The sequence below is a fragment of the Camelus bactrianus genome, chromosome 19 (genome assembly GCF_048773025.1).
Source record: "Camelus bactrianus isolate YW-2024 breed Bactrian camel chromosome 19, ASM4877302v1, whole genome shotgun sequence".
Lineage (NCBI taxonomy): Eukaryota > Metazoa > Chordata > Mammalia > Artiodactyla > Camelidae > Camelus > Camelus bactrianus.
This window is the reverse complement of record NC_133557.1, coordinates 12,220,617-12,247,691: the sequence shown is the minus strand read 5'-3', so window position 1 is coordinate 12,247,691 and position 27,075 is coordinate 12,220,617. Positions and strand designations below refer to the sequence as shown.

At 34.1% G+C, this 27,075-nt stretch overlaps 1 protein-coding gene and 1 non-coding gene across 6 annotated transcripts in view; one reads left to right on the top strand and one right to left on the bottom strand.

The window, feature by feature from the left end:
• Positions 1–1,047: 1,047 nt before the first annotated feature.
• The window catches only part of ITCH (itchy E3 ubiquitin protein ligase), a 93,407-nt gene continuing 67,379 nt past the window's right edge, over positions 1,048–27,075 (bottom strand). For all 5 annotated transcript variants that reach the window (XM_010960836.3, XM_010960838.3, XM_010960837.3 and 2 more), the window contains 11 exons: positions 24,471–24,543; positions 23,562–23,633; positions 20,417–20,505; positions 18,399–18,558; positions 17,993–18,126; positions 17,233–17,373; positions 12,717–12,837; positions 12,159–12,263; positions 10,160–10,256; positions 6,516–6,588; positions 1,048–4,330 (listed from right to left, as the gene is read on the bottom strand). In XM_010960836.3, coding sequence (XP_010959138.2) covers positions 4,231–4,330; positions 6,516–6,588; positions 10,160–10,256; positions 12,159–12,263; positions 12,717–12,837; positions 17,233–17,373; positions 17,993–18,126; positions 18,399–18,558; positions 20,417–20,505; positions 23,562–23,633; positions 24,471–24,543 — 1,165 coding nt within the window. In that variant the 3' untranslated portion in view covers positions 1,048–4,230. The remainder of the gene's footprint in view (positions 4,331–6,515; positions 6,589–10,159; positions 10,257–12,158; positions 12,264–12,716; positions 12,838–17,232; positions 17,374–17,992; positions 18,127–18,398; positions 18,559–20,416; positions 20,506–23,561; positions 23,634–24,470; positions 24,544–27,075) is intronic.
• On the top strand, positions 6,945–7,018 carry TRNAA-UGC (transfer RNA alanine (anticodon UGC)). The gene has a single exon. It is a non-coding gene; the product is annotated as a tRNA-Ala (tRNA).

The following is a 27,075-nucleotide window of genomic DNA, read 5'->3' as shown; positions in this document are numbered from 1 at the left end:
AACCTGTTCATAAGGGACCAGCACTGTCCTTCTGACCTCTCCATTGAAGACCCTCCTTGCCTACCAGGAAGATTCCCTTGGATCTTCTCCCCAAATATCCTGACTGTAAATGTACAGACACACAGGAATTGACAAATGAAGTAAGCTGGGAGTGACAGCAGTTTCTGTTCTGGAGTTACACAATGTGAGACACTCTTCCTGGGAACATCAGCCAGTCAGTCCCAGTTTAATGCTTTGTAGGGTTTGGGGCTGGACAGCCAATAGTCAGTAAGGACAACTACTTATTTCCCCATGGAAGATTTCCTCATGCTGGGGGGAACATATCTCCCCCCTTTTTCTTAGCCACACTGAAACTAGAGTTTTCTGGCTGCTTATATGGGACAGGTTAAACAGATAGTCTACTTTCCAGGACCTGGGAGGAAACTAATTTCTGTCCTGCAGTCATTCTTAAATCAGCATATTAAAACATCTCACCTCTCTTTCCATTGGTTCTTTTTTAAATGAGAGCATGATCACTTGAGTTCCTAATAAGCAAAAGGTCTGCTAAAGCTAGTGAGGACAGCTTACTGACAGTCTTAGTAGCTAGCTGGTGGTTATCTATTGAGCACCCACGCCTGGGATCCTGTCTTAGGGCACCTCTAATTGTCCCAGAAGAGCAGATGTCGTCTTCTTGGTTCCCTTCAATGTAGGCACCAAATCCTGTCTCACCTCAGTATGTCTTTCTAGTTTTTTCTATCCACTCCACAGTGCAGACAGGCTGTAACCTGCCCATTTACAAAAGCAGAGGCAAAAATCTATGAGACCTGGTCATATAGAAGGCTTCCCTAAAGGTGGGGAAAACCTTACTCAAGACTAACAGAAAAGTGTGCAAATGAAGGACCAAAATTTTTAATTGTAAACAATCTTAACATCTTTTAAGGAAATGCAAGTGAGGCAGCCCCTTGAAGGACCTTTGTAAGAGCACTTGACTCCTTGTGGTATTTGTAGAGTTACCTGAGTATTTGAAATTACAGTTCAAGAAAACAAAGGAACTCCAATACAGTAATGTACAATCCAGTGCTGCCATTCCGTTTTTAGTTAATGAAAGCATAGCATATATACAAATAATTTTGTAAATAACTCTCAAAGAAATACAAGAAAATGAAGGGGGCTGGAGATACCAACAATATTAAATAGAAGTGGTTAACCTAAAGGAGTTTAAAAGGATGGAATTACATCCAAAACAAGGAGGGATATAAAAATAGAAAAGTCTAATTCCTTGAGTCATTCCTAATAACATTTCAGATTCTTAACCAGATAAACAGAAAGTGGCAGAGTGGGCTTGACTGAAATAGTTCATTTAGGATGAGACCTCTGTGGGCAGGTGAGTCATGTTTCACTAAAATTTCTGATGAATACACATTGGTATGTCAATCTCTTGATGAAAAATTAGTACCTGAATTTTAAATAGAGTTATTGTAAGTCTTATGAAATTGGATTCTTCTGCACTCTAAGATCGTGAAAGACAGAGCAGAAATTCATTATTATGAGTCGCTGGATCAGTTTTAAATCACTCTATTTGATGAACAAGTGAGGTCCTTCCCTCCTGACCCAGGCTATATGAAATGCTGCCTTCCCAACCTCCCAAAAGAGCAGAAGAATAAGGCCATTGCTCACTTTACTTTGTTTTTATTTCAACATAACATGCAGTAAAAAATAATAATAACAGGATTTATTAGCATTTACAATGCTTACAAAGAAAAAGGACTCTAAAAGCAATTTAGTTCTGATTTAAGAAATTGCTCTAATTAAACACTTACAATAAATCTATTTCCAGATGTTCAGTTTGGACCAAAATTTAAGATAGTATTTAGTAAATATTTATGTCTGCTGTTTATTTGCAGTATTTTTATATAACCTCTGATTCTTGGGATATCCAGCCCCCATTTTCCTAACACAGCAGGGAAAGACATATACATGTGGCCATTTAAATTAAAGGAAGAAATGGAGTAAGGGAGATCCCAGGCTGCAAAAATATATACAAGCATTTACCTTTTCCAGAACTAAACTTTTCTTCCATAAAAATATTAAATAGCCAAGCCCTATAGAACTAGGGCCAGGACTACTTCAAATATAACTATTCTGTATTTTAAAAATATAGGGCAGAGAGCCTTTTGGGTGATATTTATACATTTTCACACAATATTTCTAGGTCCCTAAATGAATCATCAAGCATTATGTAGAACAAGGAAAGTCTACTTTCTTACATTATCTCTTAATTTAATCTCATAAATGTCTAGTATATATTGTAGGTAACTACATTTCAATATGAGCATTCACCTCAATAGGAAGTCTTTATAGAAGGCTTAATCTCCATAGCCATATACTACCAAAGTTCAGACATATATAACGAATGGGTAGTTGGCAGCATTTGCTCTGAAAGACAAAGCAATAGCACTTTTCCCCCTACCAACAAAAGGGCAGAGAGTCCCTACTCTGAAAACAATTGGGGCTTTTAGAGACCATACCACGTTTCCTAGAGCATATAGAATAAAATCAAAATAAAGATAGGACTGGGGAGAACCCACTCTCCCCCTTTCACTGACAATTTCTGGATGAGGCAACCCTTTCACTCACATAAGTCTGCTTTATGATGGCAGTGTTTTAGAGTACAGATACACAAGTTTGAAAATGTTTTTGTTGTTGTTCCAGGATGCAAAAGGAAGAGTAGTTAGGGACCAAAAAACCCCCATTTTCTTTCCGTATGTAATTGGGGTTTGCTATTTTCTGCTTCGTTTTGGCTCAATGCTACTTGTTCATGCTATGCTACTGAAACCTGCTGAAGTCCCTATTTCATGAGTTATGAGGCTGTCCTCAGGGTTCAGCTATGATAGGCACTCAGCTGGCTTAGGCTTCATCCCACTGTCCATAAAATAAAACCTCTGACAGCAGCCATCTTGACAGAGTCTAAGCTAGGCTAAGTTAAAAGAATTACTACAGATAAGTTCAAAGTGCGTTAATTAGTTACTAACGGAGCAATCTAATATTAAAGAGTTATAGAGAAAACCTGTTAAAGTTTTTAGAGGTGAACAGAATATCCAACTCAGGACAATAGAAAGACTGGAAATAACTACTCCAACATGTGTCAGAGAAATGATAAATCTGAAGGCTTAATTCACACAGACAATACATTCCTGTGGTTACTAGAAATGCATTGCTAGTAAATGTATTACTCCCTTCTTTTTAGTTAGTACCACAGCTCTCCGTCCCTAATGAAAATGTAATTTTATAGGATGTTTCACTGACCTCTACTTGGACTAGAAAGAACTCGAGTTATAACTTGAACTCCTTTAGCAATAATTAAATAACTGAAGTTGCTGGATTATGATAAAATTATAAAGATGCAATTTATATATAGGGACATACAAAAACTGTGATGGCCTTAGATGAATTTGCTAAATTAATTCCAATTCTAGGTTAACTTTTATATCTATAGTGAAGGAAGCATAGTGTTAATACTGTTTGTAAAGTTTAGTATTTGCAGGGCAATTAAAACAAACTTCCAAATGAAGAGAGTTATGAAGTCATTTGCAGGCTAGGACCAAGTTCTCCCCAAATTCAAATTTATAAAACTACTTTGTAGAGAGATGCAAGAGCCCTGCATCTCTCCTTTCCAGGAATAATAACATCAAAATGATGCACGGATTCATGCTCTGGAAAGGAAAAACAACAGTCACGCCAGGCTGAAATGAGAGGGAGAGCACAAGCCAGAAATTTGCTCATGTCCCCAGAAACTGAGTTAAGCTTGTCCTTTTAAACAAATACCTCTTACCAGGAGGCTTAATAGGAAGATCTTACATATTTTAGTTACCAAAGGACTTCCCCGCATATCTACAAAATCTCTAACAGAAAAAAACCTACTCCCAAGGGAGACTTCTGACACTCATATACAGACTTGTTAAGGAAACAATCTAGTGGAATAAGACAAAGCAGATTTCATTGCTCTGTTAAATCTCATGTTAAATAAAGTTTTGACTAGTCATTTGCAGATATGATTTCTGGAAACGCTGAGAAGAAAGCCAGAATCACTAGGAGATAAATCTCAATGATAACATTAATTTACTTACACTCAAGATAACTCTCTAAATAGTCACAGTCCAATTTTATAACAAGATGTGCAATAGGCAGAGAAGGAAAAGGACAAACATTGCAAATAAGTTCTTTTCCTTTGGTGGTGCAAGTTCTCAGAAGTCACTCTTGTCCAAATCCTTCTGTTTCTTCAATGGCAAATAACAGCTTTTCCTTCAGTTGCTCATAGCTCTTATAGGGTGGCAGGTCCAGGCGGTTAAAACTAAAAGTAAGAATTGTTAGCTTGAGAAAAGGAAATATACAAAGACTCATATGGGCAGTATAGTATATAACAACACTGGTTTTGAAGTCAGGCAAAATTGGGTTCAAATCCCAACTTTTGTCACTGGGCCTTTAACAAGTGCTTTTTACCGTTCCATTCCTTTGGTAAAATGGGAACAACATTTACCTCTCAGGACAGAGTGAAGAAGAAACAAGCATCTGTACAGCACAGTACCTGTGCTCAGCAGTCACTAAGTGAAGTGTTAGATCTCTCAAGATCTCCCATCCACCCTAATCTAGATCACAGGACAGCAGATTTTTTCTGTAAAGGGCTAGACAGTAAATATGGCTTTGTGGGCCATAGGTCTCTTATCCAAAGATTTTCAGTATACCACATTAAGATTAAAAAATAATTTTCTGTTCTAATATCTAATATTCTGATCCTACTCAATTTCTCTGTCCAATTTTTAGCTGTGAGTTTTTAAAGGGCATCTTCTAATTTGGGGCCATATTAAGATCACCTTCACAAGGTAATAGGCAGTAAATCTGCCCTGAAGCCTTGGCCTTCTGCTGTATTTTTAGGATAAAATGTAGGCAGATGTTTGACAACAGAATAATGCTACCCACAAAGGGAAAATAAATTTACATTTATGAAAATGAACAAAAGGAAACATGGAACTTGAAAAAGTAATGAGGCAGGTTTTCATGTATGACTGAGATAAGCTGTTCACAATTACATAATGGCACAGCCTATTCCAAGTTTGAAAAAAGGGACAAAAGATCAAACCAAAACACATGTATACAAGGTGAATGTACAAAAATCAACTGTATTTCTAAACAACTTCACACTGTATAGCACAGGAAACCATATTCAGTATCTTGTAGTAATCTATAGTGAAGAAGAATATGAGAACAAATGTATGTATGTTCCTATGTGACTGAAGTATTGTGCTGTACAACATTGTAAACTGTACTTCAATAAAAGTATATTTTTTAAAAAATCAACTGTATTTTTATACACTAGCAATGAATAATCTGAAATGAAATTAAGAAAATAATTCCATTTATAATAGCTTTAAAAAGACTAAACTACTTAAGAATAAATTTAACAGAAGAAATGCAAGGCTTGTATAATGAAAAGTACAAAACATGGCTGAAATAAATTAAAGACAACCTAAATAAATGGAAAGACATCTGATGTCCATGAATCAGAAGACATAATACTGTTAAGATGACAATACTCTCCCGAATTAATCAAAGCAATTCGTATCAAAATCCCAGCTGACCTCTGAAGAAATGGACAAGCTGATCCTAAAATTCAAATGGAAATCCAAAAGACCCAAAAGAGCAGAAACAGTCTTGTAAAAGTTGGAGAAAGCATACCTAATTTCAAAACTTACTGAAAAGCTATAGTACTCAAGACAGTGTTACTACTGCCACTAAGGATAGACACATAGATCAATGGAATATAATTGAGAATCCAGAAATAAACCCATGTACTTATGGTCAATTGATTTTCAACGAAGGTGCAAAGTTGCTATTTTTAAAAAGCTACGTGTATGACAATACAAAGGAACAAACAATAAAACAAATAAAAAGGGCAGATAGGGAAAATAAAGGAATATCCAGCAAGGTCTATATATGACCACAGAAATGTCTCACAAAATAAAGTTCAAATATTGTTGACAATAGGTTGAATTTCAACGTATTACACTTAAGATTAGGGTTTAGTTTTAGTTTTGCACAATTTTGCAAATGTGGTTAAACTACATTTATAGTTAGAAAATACTATTTCTGTTGCCATGTTAAGAGTAGCTCTCCGTATAGCTATCTAGATGTGATTTCTTCCTCTGCCTGCAAAGTTTAAAGTTTTCTAAATATGACATTAAAAAAAAATTCAGGGGTAAGAAAGGGGACTGACTGTAAATGGGCACAAAGGATTGTTCGGGGGTGACAAATACTCTAAAACTGGATTACCAAGATGGCTACTTCTCTGTAAATCTCCTACATATCACTGAATTAAAACGGGTAAGTTTTATGTTACATAAATTATACCTCACTAGAGATGTTAAAAATAATTCAGTATCATGGGGGAAATATTTCATTTCTAATCTCCAACATATTTTAATATCTACAGGATAATTGGGAAAAGGCTATTTTTCTATACTCTTTCTGATTTTACTTACCAGGTATGACTTCTGGGTAACCAGTTTTCTTTCCCAACTTTTTCAATGCAGAATTTCTGTGGTCCATTGCTCCCTAAAATATAGTGAACTCATCAACAGTGTGACAGGGCAATGGTTCTCAAATTGTTATCCCCAATCCAGCTGCAACAACATCACCAGGGAACATGTTAAAAATCACCCATAGGCCCTAACCCAAGCCTACCGAATTCAATCAAAACCTCTGGGGGTGAGGCTCAGCAATATGTGTTTTAAGAAACTTCCAGGTGATTCTGATGAGTGATAGAAGTTTGAGAACCATTTTGTTAATGTGTGCCCAAGAGAAAATGCAGTTTTATCCAGTATTCCTCAGAATAACAGTACTATAATAATAGCTCACGTAAGAGAACACATAGAAAACTTATTTTCAGTTTTAAACACAACAGGGAGGAGGGAGGGTATAGCTCAGCTGGTAGAGTGCTTGCTTTGCATGCATGAGGTCCTGAGTTCAATCCCCAGTACCTCCATTAAAATAATAAGTAAATAAATAAGAACCTAATTACCTCCCCCAAAATTAAAAAAAAAAAAAAGAATAAACACAACAGGGAAACTACAATCACCATCTTATACAACAAAACTTGACTTAAACAGAAAATCGTTAAAACTTTAGAAAATGTGAACAACCTAGTAGATATTAATAATGCTTGCGTTTACTGGTCCTGTAGGGCGTACCCTTACGCATACACACACCCAACTCTTGCCTCTCACTTACTCTGTGTTGGAGACAGCTGTGAATGGGTGATCTTTAAATACTGGTTTTCTAAAAAGTCACTACTCCTCCCTAGGAAGCATTTATTGGTAGGACTTTTTATTTGAGAAGGGGCCAGGCACGCAAAATGCCCTGCAACGTGTGAGACAGTCATTCCCAAGGAACTTTCTCGTGTCCTACCTGACTAAACCCAGTACAAATATAAACTGGTAGTACTTTTATATCTAGTAACATTGAAGTGTTATCACAAATGTGAAAAGCCAAGTAATATAGGAAATGGTCATTATGAAAAGAAACAGTTAAAATTATTAATTAAGCTTGAAATTATTAAATAGTCTACTCACTCTGCACACTCTCTTTACTCAATGCATCACAGCATTTCTAACCACATAGGTGGAGAGTTTCATTTAATAGTTAATATGTAACAGCAGAGTCTGGATTGCTTTTAATAGACTTAGAATCGAATATTACTATCGTCCTGGATGCTTTCTAAAACTGCATGGAATTTGAAAACTTCAAGTTGTAAACATTATATACCGAAAATAATTTTAGGTTGCCTGTTGTTTTCAATCTTACTTTGACACTGTCCCTACACCAAACAACTTCCATTTAGACTCTTAGACCTCTGTTCCTATTTTCAGCTTGTTTCAACTTTCAAATGATATGGTCTCTGTCGCCTTTTCCCGTATCAGAGCCTTGGCCTGTACTGGAATTTCATAATTAGACACTGTACTTTAAAATAAGATCTACCCCATTTTTTCTCTACTTTGATCACCTATAAATTATTTTGGCAGGCATACTATCCCTAATTCATTTAGATTATTTCCCTATTTTTCTCATATTTATTTAAATCTATTATTTCTTACCTTTTCTATCTGTTCTTTCATATTCCAGTGCTTCTTATACAGAAGGGCTTCTGACCTTAAACCCAAAACTTTCAAGTAGGTACAAGTATCTAGCCACTCACTTGTTTCTTCTAACATAGTTGTTCCCAAATATACATGTATTGAAATAAACATTTCAGTGTAAATCACTTTGGAAAAAATTTCTTCTTTACAGTGAAGTGTTATGTATCTGTATTTACTGCAGATTGTACATATGTTACTTCACATCTACCAATTTCATTCCAGAATATTAGTGAGGATATTCTGTTATTCAATGGGATGTTAGATCTGATAAGGTTGAGAACCACATTAAATTATTATATACATCACTCTTATAACTTTCTCCTCCTATACTTGGTGGAAGACTGAATCAAAAGTCCTCTAAAATTCTATGAACCACAATCTTGCTGTCTCTGCCTTCCACAGGTATCCTTCTGTGTTGTTTTAGACAGCTCCACCCAACCTCAAATATTATTTCCAAGAGCAGACCTAGTTCTCATTTCCTTAATAATCAGATTTCCAGTTTATACTGAGAAGCATATACCAATTTTTGTCTCATTTTGGTCACTGTTCCTTACCTCCCCAATTCCCAACATGGTTTCTCTTTTTCAAATTAGACAGCATTCTCAAACGTGTCCCTCCCCAAAAACTTACTTAGAAATTATCCATTTGAGACCTCTCTCTCAGCAGCACTGGATAAAAATTTCCCTTCTATATTACCTTAGAGAGACTAGAATATTTATTTCTCCTCTTCTCTCTCTGGCCTGGCCTTTAAGTCTGCCTCTAGGCTATTCCTGACTAATCCCTAAATACAGATGTTTCTAAGCATTAGCTCTCTACTCTTCTCTGTATTCTATTTCTGCATAAGCCCATCCATTCTCACAGTTTTAAATGTCACTGCTTCACTGCTCTTATGACTCTACTTTATCTCTCTCCTCTTACTTCTAAACTCATACTTTAGTTAACACCTGTATAACTGTCCCCCCATTGACGTTTCCTACTTGGTTGTCTGATAGTTACCTTAAACTCAGCAGGTGCCTTACAATTCACACTTCACACTTTTCAATCTTTCACAGCATAGTAATAATATTTTTGACATTCTTCCTTTATATTTTAATCTTCTAATCAAGTCCTATTTCTACCTTTGGAACCTCTCTAGCATTGATCTCTTCTTTTCCATCTCTACCTCCATTTCCTAAGATCACATTCTTATCACTGCTTTAATATTTCCAGGCTCTCCCTATCTTTTAATGCACACTATACCTTGCTATCAAATCTTCCTAAAATACAGCTTCAGCAAGTTCTTCTGTCTTCAGAAAATTCCCACAGCTTCCAAAACCCTGAGTAATCTCCAAATTCTTTTGATCTGACTTTTGATATCTTTTAAACTGGTTCCACACTGTATCCAAAATTGCCTACTTGATTCTTTAACTCTGACTCTCTGCTCTGCAGACTTAGGGATCACAACAACTCTTCTAACCTCCTACTTGCATAGTGTTGGTGTTAAAGACTCGAATTTACTTATTATTTAATCACAAAATAATATTCTTATGGTGACTGATTTCAAAACAACAGACATTTTAATCAGTGACTACTATGTGAAAGGCACTGTGGTAGGCACCAGAAATAAAAAGATGAATATATAGATCTGCATATAAAGGAGCTCCAGGTATAACAGGGAAAAGTGGTAAATATATCATTAAAACATAATACAAACAATGCCTGGCTCCTAGGAGACACTAAAATGTTTACCAAATGACTGAATGAAGAAACAGATTTATATACAGAAGACCACTATCCTACTGAGTTAAAATGTGGAGTTTAGCCTAAAACTTAATAATTTCTACAGATAAGGACTACAAACTTTAAAATTTGTATAAATGCAGGATAACTGTAACTAGTTAAGAAAACGGCTATACATGTCTTTGTTATTTCTGACACACTATATACACATTAGTGTAACAGCAGTGTGATGAACAATTTTCTATATAGCGAAAGTGATCCTGCAGACATACCCATGAGGTCAGCAAATCCTCCGACTGGTAATCGGCAGGTTCCAGTAACAAACTGCAAAAGTCTCATTCTCTTCTCATTATCGATTTCTTTAACAAACTGTTAAAAGCACATTAAAACATATGCTATGTTTAGCGTACTAAACAGGAAAGAAAAAAATCATTTCAAATCTTAACCATGAACTTCCGGGGTCACATGCACTAGAAAATGACTGTACCCACCACTGTGGATAACAGAGATTCTCCATGTTTGTCAAAGCCCCACCAACCTTTCCCTATAAAAATCTTAGTAGCATATTCTTTTTTTTTTTTTTAACTTAGTAGCATATTCTTATAGGAAGACAGAAAAAGAAGAGTGCCCTGGGCCCAAGAGCTCCCTACTCAAACAGTCTCAAGATCATTTCTTTTAGAGCAACCCATCCTTTCCCCTCTATATCCTGTCCTATAGAATAGAATATTCACGTAGTTACATAGGACAAAGAGTCTGAGTCAGAACAGCCATTTTGGTTTTACAAACTAATGATATATCAAGCTCACAAATTCTGATCCAGATATATATTCTTCTCTCAATGTTGTTTATGTTTTGGTGTAGCTATATGTTGTCAGAATTATTTGGATTTTAACTCCTACAATTCTGGCTCAAAACATTAAATTTCTGGAATATGCTTCCTAGCCTATAACACAGGTATTTTGGTTCAGCCAAAATTTTTTTTTGGTAAATAATTTTTATCCTTCTGTACTACTGTCAAGTATTTTAAAATGCTAATCGTATTCATTAAAGAACCTCAGTCATCTAAGTTTCCTATGTACTTCCTTATATAAATAGTAGGCATTAAACATTTTTTTATTGTGCTAAAATATATATTAACATAAAAATGTACCACTTAACATTTTAAGTGTATAATTCAATGGCATTAACTACATTCACACTGTTGAGTAACCAACACCACTGTTTCCAGAACTTCTATTATTTTCCCGAATAAAAACTCTGAATGCATTAAACTTACCTCCTCACTTCTGCCTCCTTCTCCCTGGTCCCTGGTAACCTCTATTCTACTTTCTGTCTCTATAAATTTGCCTATTCTAGATACCTCACAGAAGTGGAATCATGCAATATTTGTCCTTTTTATGGCTGGTGTATTTCACTTAGCATAATATCCTTAAGGTTCACCCATGCTGCAGCTTATGTCAGAATTTCCTTTCTTTTTAAGGTTGGACAATATTCCATTTTATGTGTAATACCACATTTTGTTTATCCATTCATCTGTTGATGTACACTTAGGTTGCTTCCACCTTGTGGCTATTGTGAATATTGCTGATACGAATATAGGTATACAAGTATCTGAGTCTCTGCTTTCAATTGTTTTGGGTATACCTAGGAGTACAATTGCTGGATCATATGATTCTATGTTTAACTTTTTGGGAGCCACCAAACTGTTCTCCACAGTGTTACATCATTTTATAATTGCCACCAGCAATGTAGGAGAGTTCTAATTTCTCCATATCCTTACCAAGGATGATTATTTTCCATTTTTGATAACAGCCACTCTAATGAATGTGTATCTCATTGTGGTTTTGATATGCACTACCTTAATGATGAGTAATGTTGAGCTTCTTTTCATGTACTTATAACAAGACATTTTTTAGGAGACACCATTATGATGTCAAACCAAGTCTCTCAAATTTTGTCTTCTAAACATTAAATAATTCTCAATGAGATATGAATGATGAAAACCATATTTCAGACAGTTCAAATGCAGGGGAATATTATCATCTGGACTTCTTACACTCTGGCCAAAGGTACAAGGTGTGTGTTGCTTACTTGGAAACAAACTTAAATGGATACTGTTATGATCTGTAGTTATTTATTATAACAAATAGAATGGAATGAGGGGCCTCAACAAACTGGTACATTTTGTGCTGTGACTCTTTTCCATATGTAGTATAGGCAATTTCTTAAAAACCATGGTATGTCTGCCAAAAGAAATAAACTGAGACAAACCTGCCAAAACCACACGATTTGTTTGCTTGTCCTAGTGTAATGACGGTAGATGGCATGTCTTTGCCAGTCATTCAAATCAATCTCTTGCATTCCACACAGAAGGACCTTTAGGGAAGGAAAAGACAAATAGTTTTTTCTTTAGGTAACTGTACAACCTATATAAAAATGCCAGACATAGGTAAGAAAAGACAAATATTAAACAACTTTCAAAAAACTTACACAGGAGGCTTTGGCTTTTAAGCTGTGCATTAAGAATTTTATCAAAATTTTATCTATATTACTTGTGAAAGTTGAGTTTCCATGTTTGGTGTCATATTTGCAAATATTCAGATAAATAAGTCACTCATTGGACAGAGTTTTTAATACTCTTTTTTTGTAATCCTTTATATATTTGGATAAATTATGGACTTTTTTATTAACGACTGAGGATGCTTCAGAAACATCCTGCCAGAATAAAAAATACTATTGCCACTGGAAAGATGGTAAAGTGAGTTGACAGCAGACACCTGAAGGCATTATTTACAGCATCATTCAGAGCAAAGAAGAAAAACTCATTACCTCTAATTCCTTTGCATCAAAATATTGCAAATACTGCTGGGGAAGAATTTCGTTAAAGCCCTCAAAGAAAGCTTGTGTCTGTTCTTCAACACCACGAGACAACCTCCATTCAGCTACCATTCTGGCAAATAAATATAAAAAAAGCTATAAGGAAGTTTAGATTTTATCTTTAAATTCTAAGTATAAAAATAATTTTTTCAAAACTTCATTTATTAAAAATATCATATATATAAGTAAAATAAATAAACCCATGTACAGATATCTCAGCTTGAATACCGACCTTATTTCATTATGCCCCTATCCATCCCTAGATAGCATATGAATTCATTTTAAACATAAACATTTCAGTATACATCTCTACAAGATGAAGTCTTATTTTAAAAACAGAACTACAATTGCAACATCACACAAAAAAGTGACCAATAATTCCTTTATATCAAATATTCAGTGCTCAACATCTTACTGACTGACTCAATTTCCTCCACACTGATTGAATCAGAATTGCAAAAAGGTTCATACATTGCAGAAGTCTCATAAGGTTCTTTTAACTTACAGGTTTCCCCCTAGAAATTTTTTTTTGAATGAAAATATTTTTAATGAAAAACCTCTTCTACTAAACATACTAGATTTCAACTTTGACTTTCTTCTAATCTTCATCTGCATAGATACATATTAACAGCATTAAAATTACATCAAATAACAAACTTTTTTGTTTTATTACAGAATAATTACTTTTTAACAATTTTAATGGGCAAACAAATGTATATATTAGGGATCTGATTACCTGTTGACAACTTAAGGCAACTAAAGTCCTAAAGTTTATTAGAAGTCTGAATTTTGGAAAATGGCAATGTAGGTTGTATTGGACTAATCTTCCTGGTGACTTCAATTATAAACACTGGGCAAATTATAAAAAACAAATGTTTGAAGGCATCAGAGAGACACCAATTCTTGAAGGATGAAGGACACAAATTCTTGAAGGATGAGGATGAGGACAGATTCTTGAAGGATGCTGGCATAATGGAACAGATCTGCATTTACTAGGTACTTCCCCATTTACACAGTGTACAGGGAAATGGAACTTGAATGAAAAGCAACAGTATTATTGGGCTGTGGAGACATGAGGTTGGGAGCTTCAAGCTGCCAACACGGCTACAGAAAAATCACTGAAAGAAAGACAAAGAGAAGGAGCTCCCAAATCTGCAGACATTTACTTCAAACCCTTAGCTGACTCCTAAATATACATGTGGAAGATGATGAGATTCCAAGGAACCCTGTGCAAAGCAATAACTGGAAAGCCAAAAACCCAAGCAGAAATTTCAGCAGCCACCTAGTGCAGGAGAGACATAATTAAATTTGTAAATCTGTACCTCACAAAGGTACATGGTAAAACACCTTGGGCTTTCTTTCCATTTTAAAGAATATGATTCATATTCTAGGAATAAAGGTTACGTTTTAGAATTAAAAGCAAAATGAAATAGAGGAGCTCTAGCAAGCTTCCACACTATCAATGTGATCTGCCCTCAATTTCACAGCCTGTCAAAACAAAATTATTCTTCATAGGAAACAAAAAGAATTCAGAGTCTCTACCATGTATCATTCACAATAAAAAAAAGACCACATATGCAAAGAAGCAGGAAAATGTGACCCATAATCAAGAGAAAAAATCTATATGAATAAGGCCTGCCGACAGCCCAATGGTGAAGTTAGCAAACATTTTTTTAAAGCTATTAAAAATGTACTAAAGAACTTATAGGACAAGATGAACAAAATGTACGAAGCAGCGAAGATTCTCAACACATAAACTCTTAAAAGAAACAAACAGAAGTTAAATATCTGAAATGGAAATTTAATTGGATGAGCTTTAAGTGCAGTGAATTCAAAGGCAGATCAATTGAAATGGCCCAAACTGAAGCAAAGAGAAATATAAATAGCATCTGGGATATCAAAGGTTAAATACACATGTAACTGAAGTCTCTGAAGTATGTAAAGAGGGAATGGGGAGATGTATAGCTCAAGTGGTAGAGCGCATGCATGCTTAGCATGCATGAGGTCCTGGGTTCAATTCCCAGTACCTCCTCTAAAAATAAGTAAACCAAATTACCTCCCCCCACCCCACCCCTAAAAAAGAGCAACAACAACAACAACAACAAAAAAAAAAAAAAAAAAGGAAATGAAGCAAAAGGAACATCTATAGAGAAAAGGCACAAAAATTCTGCAAACTGCTGAAATAGAATTAATCACAGATAGAAGCTCAGAAAATGCTAAGCAGGATGAATACAAAAGCAATCACAATTAGGTACATCAGAGTCAACATGCTAAAAAACAAAATTAGAAAATCTTTTAAAACCTACAGAAAAAAATTCATTCAGAAAACAATAAAAACAATGGTTCACATCATCAAAAAGAATAGAAGCCAACAACTGAATATTATTGGAAGTGCTTAAAAAAAAGAAAAAGCTATAAACCTACAATTCTAAATCTAGTGAAAATGTCCTTCAAAAACTGAAGGTGACATAACAGACATTTTCAGACAAAAGCTGAGAGAATTTATTACCAGCAAGCACACACTAAGAGAAGTGGTATAGGAAGTTTTTAAAGCAGAAGGGAAATGATCCTAGATGGAAAAAATGGATCTGCAAGAAGAAACGAGGAGCACCAGAAATGGTAATGTGAAATTTAAAAATCTATTGCTTGCTTAATGCAAGAATATGGTATTATGGGGTTATAAACATAAGAAATAAAATGATAACAACAGCATGAATGGCTGAAGTGAAATAAACAGAATTATACTATTGAGCTTCTTATATTGTACAAGCAGTATAATAATTATGTTATAATGTCATATATAATATTAATGTATAATATTAATTATACATAAGGATGTATATATTCATTAAAGCAGTTGCTAAAATATTAAAGACATGGAGCTAAGGAAAAACCCAAAGAGATAAAACTAGAAATTACTCTTAACTCAAAAGAGGGCAGAAAAGGAAGAAGAAAGGAAATTGGGAAAAATAAGAAGCAAAAGCAAGGTGGCAGACTTAAGTTCAATCATATCAGTAATGACATTAAATGCACTAACTGCAATTAAAAACTGAATAAAAACAGTAAAATCTAAGAATATGCTGCTTGGGGGAAGAGTATAGTTCAGTGGTAAAGTAGCATGCACAAGGTCCTGGGTTCAATCCTCAGTACCTCCATCAAAATAAATAAATAATCTAAGTATCCCCACCCCCCCAAATGCTGCTTATAAGAGACATAAACGGAAAGTCAGGGGATTGAAAATAAAGGATACAGAAAGATATACCACGCAAACTAATCACAAAAAAGCTAGAGTAGATATATTAATGTTTAAAAAATTTAAAACTAGGCAAGAGATTGAGAAACTGGAACTCAAGCAGCAGCAGCTATGTGAAATCTCAACCTGATCTGATAGAATTGGTCTTAAGAATATATGAAAGAACTAATAACTCTTCAGAATAAAAGTATTAACTAATGCAAAACATGAGAGAATAAATTCATAATCACTTTACTTGTAAATTTTACCAGATCTTACAATATTGCCCATGAAAATACCTGCATATAAATTTGAGATTCTTTTCAATGACACGATGTTACATGTTTAAAGAATTGGTATTTAGAAAGGTGATCTAGCAATACTTCTACCTTTGCAACTCCCACTTTTGGAGAGAAATTTAAAGTTCCATATGACCAAAATTCTTTTCTATCACTTTATAAATCTTCAAAATTCTGGTTAAATTTCAGTATTTCAGAAAGTGGGTATAAAACTCATTAGTACCCATGAGACTAATTCTTTGTAAGATTTTCAGTTTGAATTTATCTGCAGGATAGTCCCTCTAACCCTGCTGCCTCCACAAGAATCTGTCCTATCTCTCATGGTTTTGCAGCCAAACTCGGTGAAAAAGAAACTTAGACTATGTACCTTAATTTCTTGTAACCTGGCTTCTGTATCTACCACTTGGCTATACTTCTATTTTCTTAAGGGTTATCACACTTATCAGCCTCTGTATCTTCTAAAGACTCTTCATTTTCTGTGGCTTCTGAAGAGCAGGACATGGCAAAATGCGCTGTAAACTCTGAGTTAGTTGCCTGACAGCACCACACACCAAGGTAACTCTTCTCTTATTTACTATCTGTGACTTGTGCTTTCCAGCCTCCCTATCTTGCTCATAACTTTTGCTCTTATTTCTACATGACTGAATCTTCCCCAACCATGAGGGCTCAAAGTTAATTATCATTAGATACTTGCTCCATGATAATAACTAAATGAAAGGATGTCCCCCATAACATTTTCCTTGTTCCTCTCTCAATGCACTAATAAGGTAGGAAGTGGTCAACTGTGTCCTTAATAATACACAATAAGTTCTCATAATAATTAGTAAAAAGGCAAATATTTTTTGAAATACTGTCCACTAGCATTACTAGGCAATTATCAACATGCTATATAGTCTAACAGAAAGGCTAAACTATGTCAAAAGGAGCATTCTCTTACCTGATATATTCCTCTTTATTTTCTTCTGTTACAAGAATATTGCCGCCATTGGGTTTCAAATCATGACTCTTGATTTCACCCAAAATTTCTTTATCGACGGAAAAATACATTTCCAAACCACACTCCTCAATATTGTTTTCTCTGCACAAATGAAACGAACAGTCACACTAATTCAATCATGTAAAAATTTTTAACTAAAGGACAATGTTCTTTTTTTTTTGATGTTGAAAAGGTTTATTCTTTGACACATAACATTAATTCAATTTTATTTATTAGAACATGAAAATCATGTATTTTCTGATTTTTTTATATAGTTAATTTGCCACAGACGGATGGGTTAAGCACAAATTTCTCACCACAATTACGTTTTGATAATTTTTCTCTTATTATTCTTCAAAGATTTTATTTATATTTCACAAGGTGCTCTGTTTTCCTTTGGTATTTAGTGTTATTCTGGATTTAAAAAATCTAATGTCAGCCTGACTTTTATCCAATTGTAGTCAAAAAGGACTATGTTCTTAGATAATTATTATTAAACTATAACATCAGAATTAGTAAGAAAACTGGAAAATCATGTTCTAAAGTCATATTTTGCTTAAGATCTCAGATGTATTTCTGTAAAATTTAAATAATGAGTAAGGTTTAATGTAGACCATTTAAATTCAATAAACCAATTACATGCTTACAGTTTGGGTAAGTTACCAACACCATAATGAAAGCACAGATGATATTTTGATAAATTAAAAGGAAACAAACTTACTTAACCCAGATGAGAGAATTGTAAAATTCTGGATCAACAGATTCTAAATCCTTGAGTCCAACTGGTTTGTTCAAGATACGCTTATAGAATGGCAAAGAAAAACCTGTGTCTATGAATTTCCCATGGAACAGAGCCTATGCAAGAAAAAAAATACCATTTACGATAATTTTGTAAGAATCATTGTATTTCAGGAAGTTAGATGAGTCACTCAAAAGAAAAAGAAAAAAAAAAAAGCTCCCCTGCAATATGATCTATTACAGCATATTTCTGGGAAAAGGGCAGGTGTAATAAACCCAATCTTGGACATGCCTTAGTGATGAGAACATTTCAAGTAAGAAAGTTAAAGAAACAGTGCTTTAGTATTGCTGAATTAGCAAAGTAAACTCAGTTCTCCACCTGCACTTACCATAGCAATAAACCTGCCAATAAAACGAAAATATTTCAGGTGATCCGGATTGATGTAAGAAGCAGGATTTATCTGTAGGCAGTAGTTATCCTTCCCTGCATATTCAAACAGGCAATACATTGGGTTCAACACCTCATGTGACAAAAGAAAGAACCATTCTCTGAAATCAAAAGAAAATTTAGGATGAAAAATCCTGTAAGTAACAAATCATAGAGCAGTGCTACAAAGTTTACAGGAATCTATACTCCTCAGATGGTGATAGTTCTCTAATCTCACGGTGATTTTTACTGCTTCTCTTCAAACTGACATCTATTTTACAGATATTTACACACTGCTTATTATATTTCAAAGAATCTAAGACATCATCAACTTTAAAGACAAAATTATTTGATGAACTACTAAAATTTTTTTCCAATTATAATTGTGATATACATCCCAATCTCAGAGATGTTAAAATACAAAAATTTGAGCCTTAGAATCAATGAAATACTATATGTAGGTAAGTTTAAAATTCACTGTTGACCCATGTAGTCAGCGTAGCTAAAACAAGTTAAGCATTATTTCACCAATTAGTAGGCCCCTCAGTGATGCTCATTAAGTACTAGTGCACTCTAAATCTTAAATTAAGTAAGAAAATTTCACAGAGGCAATAAAACATTTAATTCAAACCACTCATTCATTAGGAAAATACTCTCACAGCTCTACTTTAAGTGCTGTGAAAATACCAACCAACATTAGTGTAAGATTATAATTACTAACTGCGTAACATGAGTAGGTCTGGCAGCAGAGTAGGGAGAGCAGATCTGGGGCAATACATGTGGTATCAGCTTGTGCCTGAGATTTCTTTTCCTGTTCATTCATGGCCTCTGGTGGTAATGTTGCTTACACTTTAATACTGCTAGTCAATTTTCTAATTAAGAATGAATGATTGTGTGCTTTACATTGGAATCTGACACAACATTGTAAAGTGACTATAACTCAATAAAAAAAAGTTAAAAAAAAAAAGAATGAATGATTGCCTGCTTTCTGAATTAAAGATCTTAAACTTGTATACAATTAAATGTTTCCACTCACATTTACTATTTACTTGTGATTACTTCATACATTTTGAAATGTGAGCTGTGAAACACAACCTAAGTAAAAATCACTAAAATGCAGCCACCAGTTAGTGAGCACATGAAGACTCAGGGTCTCAACTAAGATATTAATAAACAGTACTTCTACTCTTCACAATAATCCTAGAAATGTAAATAAGACTACTCTTTTTTGCAGATGAATATATTTTCCCCAAGACATACTACTGACTGCAGAAGAAGGATCAAAATCCAGTCTTGGCTGACCAAAGTCCTTGGCTTTCTGTATTGCCACTGCTGTGCAAATTTTTAACCTGGTATGATATATTGTTACAGAATAAGCAAAGAAATTTCTCGCTTGAGTCTACCTTCTAGGATTTGATTAGAACCTTCAATGATAAGAAAGCAGCATTTAAAATTTCAACTCCTATTTTATACAGCTTATTTTCTCAAAAAAAAAAAGAATACATATATATAAATCTCTGCTGGGAACTGAATGACTATTATCTGTATGAGGAATCTGTGATGGGGGAAAATGACCTGAACACTTTCGGTTGTTCTATGCTCCATTGAACAGATACAAGGTGGTGAACTGAACACTGGCTCTTGGTTTGATGATGCAAAGCTCACATCCAGGCTCTACAACTCGGTTACGTATGTCTTTGGTGGGTCGTTAAACCTATTTATTATCTGTAAAATTGTCTCACAGGTTATCCTGAAGATTAAATGAGTGATGTGGGTGAAATCAACTAGCAGTACTTTAGAGAGAAAGTGCTGAACTAATGTTTCTTGAAATGTTATAGTTTGAGCACGAATAAGGAAAGGTATAGTAATTTGCTACATTTCATTTCCTGAAATATAAAATTGAGAAAATACTTGCAAGCGAAGTGTAATGATACCTTTGGAAGAAAGGAACTAAGTTCTGAGTATTCATATTATCACTACCTTGCTATACCTCCATAATCTAAACCTTCTTCTCCTGAAAAAATCACCCACAAACGTCTTCGCAGATCTTGGGGACTGAAGCTCATTATCTACAAACAAAAAAAGGAAAAGAATTGGTAAAAGTAGAAACACCATTCTACCACTTACTTCCAGGTTTGAAATCTCCTTCATTGTAAGTAACTTAAATTTGCCATGACACAGAATGGTCACACATAAAGAAAATACCTTAAGTTTCTTAATATTTTACAAATTATACATATCTTCATTTCTGTATACTTTATACATATATAACTTTCTTTTAAAAGATTCTACTACTGACGTAAAGTTGCTTCCCTTACTTCCTTAGAGATAAGTAACTGTAGCCATGGGCAGAGGTTAGGTGCTTCAAAGGGGTGTATGCGGGTGGGGTGGTTTGGGTAGGTTTAGGTCTTGCTTTGTAGCCAAAAGATACACACAATAGCCAAAGGCTAACCTGGAAATGAAAAATAGATGCTGCAGAGAGAATACAGTTAACCTGAAAACTCAGTGGAAACCTGAAAAATTTGGTATTCTATTACAGTGGTTAATAACATTAGCTTCATATTTGAAGGATAGTATCATTACTGAGCTACAATGAACAGGTCATTTGGGTTCTTCCTTTGTAAAACTATTTGATTACTTGCCCATAATTGGACTGATAGAACATTATAAATATTAATTACTCTTAGGGAAAAAATGACAGAGTCTAGGGAAAGAGAAAAAGAGAGACAGAGAAGTCCATACAATGCCTCTACTTTATGAAAAGATAAGAATGAACAATCACATTTAAATATCCAGAGAGGCTCATTAAGTAACCTGGGCTAGGTTAGGGCTGTTTCAGTCCCATGAAACAGATGTATCTCTCATGAATTCATACCCAACTCAAACAAGAAAATCCTAGATCTAACAAAAAATTCAATGCTTTATGACCTGCTTATGACAAATATTCTAAAAACACTAAAGGCTAGATACATAGCAATGCAAATGAGAAATGTTACAGGCTAAAATTATGTTTTTTGCTTGTTTCTTTTTCGTTCTGACTATTCTTTGTCCCTAAGGCTGCTCCCCAAGCCCTAGAACTGTCCCCTGATCTCACTTGCTGTTCCCATTAAAAAAATCTGTTTAAATACCCTTTAACAAATGCCTAATAGGAAGGAAAAAAATGAAATGTTTCTCCTGCATCTGCCCCCATAAGCAACTGTGCTATGTCAACAAAAACACTATTCCAAACAACTTTATCTAACAGCTATGAAGAAAATCTGATTCTAATTTTACTATAAGATGTATCACTCTTCCAAAGCAATCAAATTTTTCTCTTGTCTTTATTCCACATTTATTTGATGAATGTCAAGGCTAGGGTGAAACTTTTAAACAACTGTTTTAAACAGCACCATCTGGCCTGTCATTCTGCAAAAAAACTTTAGAAGTCAAAAGATAAAGGAACATTTAATCATATTTTGCATCTTTTCAGCACTACTACCAGAAAGTTATATTCCAAGAAGCTGGCCAACCCGAGACTGACTACTCAGTGACTGCATACTGGTTATGAACATGAAAATTAGAAATAGGTAATGATTGGGGTGGGGAATGGCCTTAGTCAAAGTCTTCTACTAAAAAACTATCTGTTCCTACTTAGCAGGATGCCAACTGGCTTTTCCCTTCAATGTTAATAAATGAGGTTCCATTAGGAAAGAACGTTAACTGTTTCTGAAAGGAAGCAAAGAGGTACGTACTGTCAACTGTCTCAGACAACCTCTTTTCCCTTTGCATTCAGTTTGGCACTTCTTGAAGCTGTAGTTACCAAAATTATTTTAAGGGCTTGATAAAAAAAAGAATCACATCCACATCTGGCCATAAAACAAACTAGATGTTTGCACTTTAAGACTTCTTTTTTTTTTCTGGTCATTTTAATATAAAAAAATCATTTAATACTTAGCTGCAGTTGGTTGGTAAACAAAGTTGTAAAATAAAGGTAAGCACTAAATTAACTCAGGTTATGAGGACAATTTAAAAATTTGTTGGCTACTTTTTAAATTGAAGATTATACAGTGCTTTAAATTCTATAGTGAACAATTTTCAAAAGTTTCACACACATGTTTTCATATAATCCAAAAATAAGCCTTTTTCTCCCCTCTACCTCTATATTGCCTCTCCCCGCTTCCCTTTTCCTACTGGGAACGACTAGTTTATTCTCTATATCTGTGAATCTGCTTCTTTTTTGTTTTACTCACTAGTTTTATTTTTTAGATGCCACATATAAATTACATCATACAGTATTTATCTTTCTCTGACTTATTTCACTTAGCATAATGTCTCCCAATTTGGAAGGCATTGTTGACTACTACTTCTGAAAACATTTTTAAAATTATTTATTTATTTTTAATGGCAGTACTGGGGATTGAACCCAGGACCTCATGCATGCTATGCATGTGCTCTACCACTGACCTACACCCACCCCTCTAAAAACATTGTTTTTTGGATATTGTCATCAATGACAAATTACATTTTTTTGCTACATGTTTTTTTAAAATTGTAAGAGCAGTATATGCCTACTGTAAATATGCAGGTAATACAGAAATATAAAATCTTCCCCTCTCCTCTCCTGTTTCCAATAATGTTCATATAGGTATTTCCAGACTTGTCTACCAAAAGCCTATTTTCTTACTTAGGTATCTTTTTTTAAAATTTTATTTATTTGGGGGGGTGGGATTAGGTTTACTTATTTACTTGTTTATTTTTAGAGGTGATACTGGGGATTGAACCCAGGACCTCATGCATGCTAAACATGTGCTCTACTACTTAAGCTATACCCTTCCCTAAGTATCTGTTTCAAGGCAAAACACTCAGCTTAGAAATGGAAACCCGAAATTCAGTAATCACTAGGTTACTCTGACAGTTCAAAAGCACAGAACATATACATACACAAAATTCACATACAAAACTATCCGTATTTTTCTAAATTTTAAGTACTAAGCCACTCAAGTAGCTGGCAATGAGACTAGACTTAAAAATTCAAGGACTTCAACTCAAAAAGTTCTAAACTGTTTAAACTACCAGCACCAAAAGATGGTTCTGGGCTGGAATCCAGGGGGCAAACCATTGAACCATTGAGTGGATCAAACAGTACCTGCTGAAAAGAATCCTCAAACAATGTTTTTCTTGTCACGGTAATCTTTATATGCTGTGGCATGGCCAGTTGCTGAAATACAAGAATGTCTTAAGTCAACTCTCACCATTAAAATGGCCTATCAAAAGACCCAAAGGGTAAAGTTTTACTTATTTTGCTTACAGAAACAAGTAAACTATGGACATGAATTTATATTCAATAATGTTTAACTATGCATTTGTGAGTATTCATGCTAATTATAGATCATTTGGTATGTAAGAAACAGAAGGAAATAAGATCTTGTATGCACAGAGATTAATAAGTCAAATAAATCTGCTTAATTTTATTTTCAAAAACCTAATTCAAATTCTTTTTGCTTTCATGGGCCCAGTTAATTATAAGACTTTGAAGTTTAAAAATATTCATCATAACACTTTAGTGCATTAATTTTGTTTAGAATCCATAAAGAAATCATTAATTCAGTAAATCTATATGTCAGAAAGTTGATCATATCTTCTAAAAATACTCTGAATATAACCATATATATGTACATATGTATTTACCAGTGTGATACATATACCTATGGACCTATCAAAGTCATTTATATCAAATGGTAGATATGAAAGGGTTGGTTACAATTTATAAATCAGAAATGTTTTAATGCACTGAAGACTTCTGCCATCTGAAAGTAACGAGTACTAAAATGAGTAGCAATGTTTTCTTATTCAAATGGCTTCAAATTTATTCTTTTGGACAACAGAAGCCACAAATAATCTAAATGACAAAATCTATTTCTTTGACCTAAAAATAGAAGGAGGATATTCTAATGCTTTCATTTCAGTTTGTCTGTGGGTTATTTTCACAATCACTCACTGTGTAAGCAACGTGAATAAAAGAAAAGGAGTACAGAAATGCAGTCCCAATACTAACCTGACACCAGAACCGGAAATACTGAACCTTTGCCTTGAAGTCCCGTACATAGGCTATCTGGGGTCCATTGTCTCTGAGGAAGAAGGTTAACATACACAGCTGCTTGTAAGATGAAATATTGAAAGAAAACACAATACCACACTCCTTAACTATTTACCAGTCAGCTACAAAAATACCCTACTACATCATATTCGTAACATCACTTTATAAAAAAGTATTTCCCAAGACTATTTTTAAGAGACAGAAATAAATTTTTCTCTTTTTGAAGCCACTATTGACATTTTTCTCTTACAAAAAAAATCAAACATAACAGGGCTAAGGGAGGTTCTGTCTGAGAATGGTGTCTATCCCCAAATCCATTCTCTCGTACTGTCCTTAAATGAGAATCTTGAGAATTGGGCAGGGCTGCTACCTAGGATAAAGACTACATTTCCCAGGGTGGCTGTGGGACTTAACTACGGCTAATAAGATGTAAGTGGAATGGTTGGATAGGACTTTGAGGAAGGCTTTTTTAAAGAAAGAGCTGAGATAGCTAGAAGAAGATTTTTCCTCCTTCCAATTTGTTCTTCCTCCATATCCCAGCCTGGAACATGACTGTGATAGGTTAAGGTTCAGCAGCTATCAGAAACTATTAGGTGACCTTAATAGGGATGATGGTCTGGGATGGTAGAACAGAAAGAAAGAAGCCTAGATCACTGATGACATCATTGGGCTTCCAAGCATGCCCTGGTCTTCACACCACTGGATTATTTGCTTTTTCCCCGGACTACTAATTTCATTTTCTAAATTTCAATGCAGAAATACAATTGATTTTATATATTGATTTTACATCCGACAACACTGTTTAATTCATTTATTAGTTCTAGTAGTTTTTTTTCTAGATTCCAAATGATTTTTTATACAATTATGTTACCTGTGATCTTTGAAAAGTAAGACAGTTTTTACTTCTTTCCTTCCAATCTACATATCTACTTCTTGCTCACCTCACAGGACGACTAATACAATGTTGAATGGAAGCAGTGACAGTAGATATATTTGTCTTATTCTTGATCTTAAGTGGTATTTCATCATTAAGTGTGATGTTGGTCTTTTATAAGTACTATTTTTCAGATAAGAAAACTCCAGGGCAGCTGAGAGTTTATCATGAACTGGTACTGTATTTTGTCAAATGCTTTTCTGAAATGATTATGATTTTTCTCCTTTAATCTGTTAATGTGGGTGAATTACACTGATTTTTGTACATTAAATCTATCTTGCATTCTAGGGATAAACTCCACATGATGATGGTGTAGTTATCCCTTTTATATGTTGCTGGACTCAATTTGCCACTATTTTGTTGAAGATTTTTACCCCTGTGTTCATAAAAACATTAGTCAATAATTTTCTTAGACGGTTTTTGTCTAATTTTGGTATCAGGGTTATAGGAGCCTCATAAAATAAGTTGGAAAGTAGTTCTAATCTCCTATATTTTATGAAAAAATTTGAATAGAATTGATATTACTTATAATTTGATAAAATTTACCAGTATAGTCATCTAGGCCAGAATCTTCTTTATAGGAAATCATATAAATTCAATTTCTTTACCAGGTATAGAATTATTTAGATTTACTATTTCTTCTTGTGTCCATTTTTGTGACTTGTGTCTTTCAAGGAATTCATCCATTTGATCTAAAATATAAAATTGATTGCCAAAAAGTTGTTCAAAATACACCCCTCATTTTCTTAATGTCCGTAGGATAGGTAAAGGCTATCCTTCTTCCACTTTCGTGTTAGTAATTTGTGTTTTTCTTCCTCTCAGGTTAAATAGGGGTTATCAATATTATTAATCTTTTGCAAAGATTGAACTTCTATTTCTATTTGTCTATTCTTTATATTTTTGATTTTTCTATTCTTTTATTTCCACTTCACTGATTTCTGCTTTTATTCTTATTTTCTTTCCTGAACTTATTTTGGGTTTAATTAACTTTTCTATTTCTAGCTTCTTATGGTGGAAGCAGGGATCAATGATTTTACACTTTATTTTATAATCTATTTCTTTAAAGCAATAAATCTTCCTCCAAAGACTACTTCTGTTATATCCCACAAATTGTGATATGTCATACTTTTATCATGAAGTACAAAATATTTCCTTATTTCTGGTGACTTCTTTGAGTCATGGATTATTCAGTAGTGTGCTAGTTAAGTCCTAGTGGACTACTTTTAAACAATAGAGAGAAATATACTTCCATCTTATAGAAGCCACTACTGTTTTGGGGTTTTCTGTTATATGTACCCAAACTTAATTGTAACTAGAATGATACAACAGTATTTGTTTATAAGTTATTACCATACCTAAATCATGTTTAATTTCATTAATACCTAATTAGTCTAAACTCCCAGTTTTCTGAAACATGAACATTTTTAATATGCAGAAAATATAAAGTTAAAAAGTAATGAGAATCCAGCAGTGTCCTGATTATCAATGCCAAAGATTCTACAAGAAAACAAAACTACATTATACAACTAAAACATTATATGTCAAGTATAACTTACTGACATTTTTAACAGTATGTTTACAAAATGCTTAACAAAATTAAAAAAAGGCATGACAGACTAGTATCTCTTG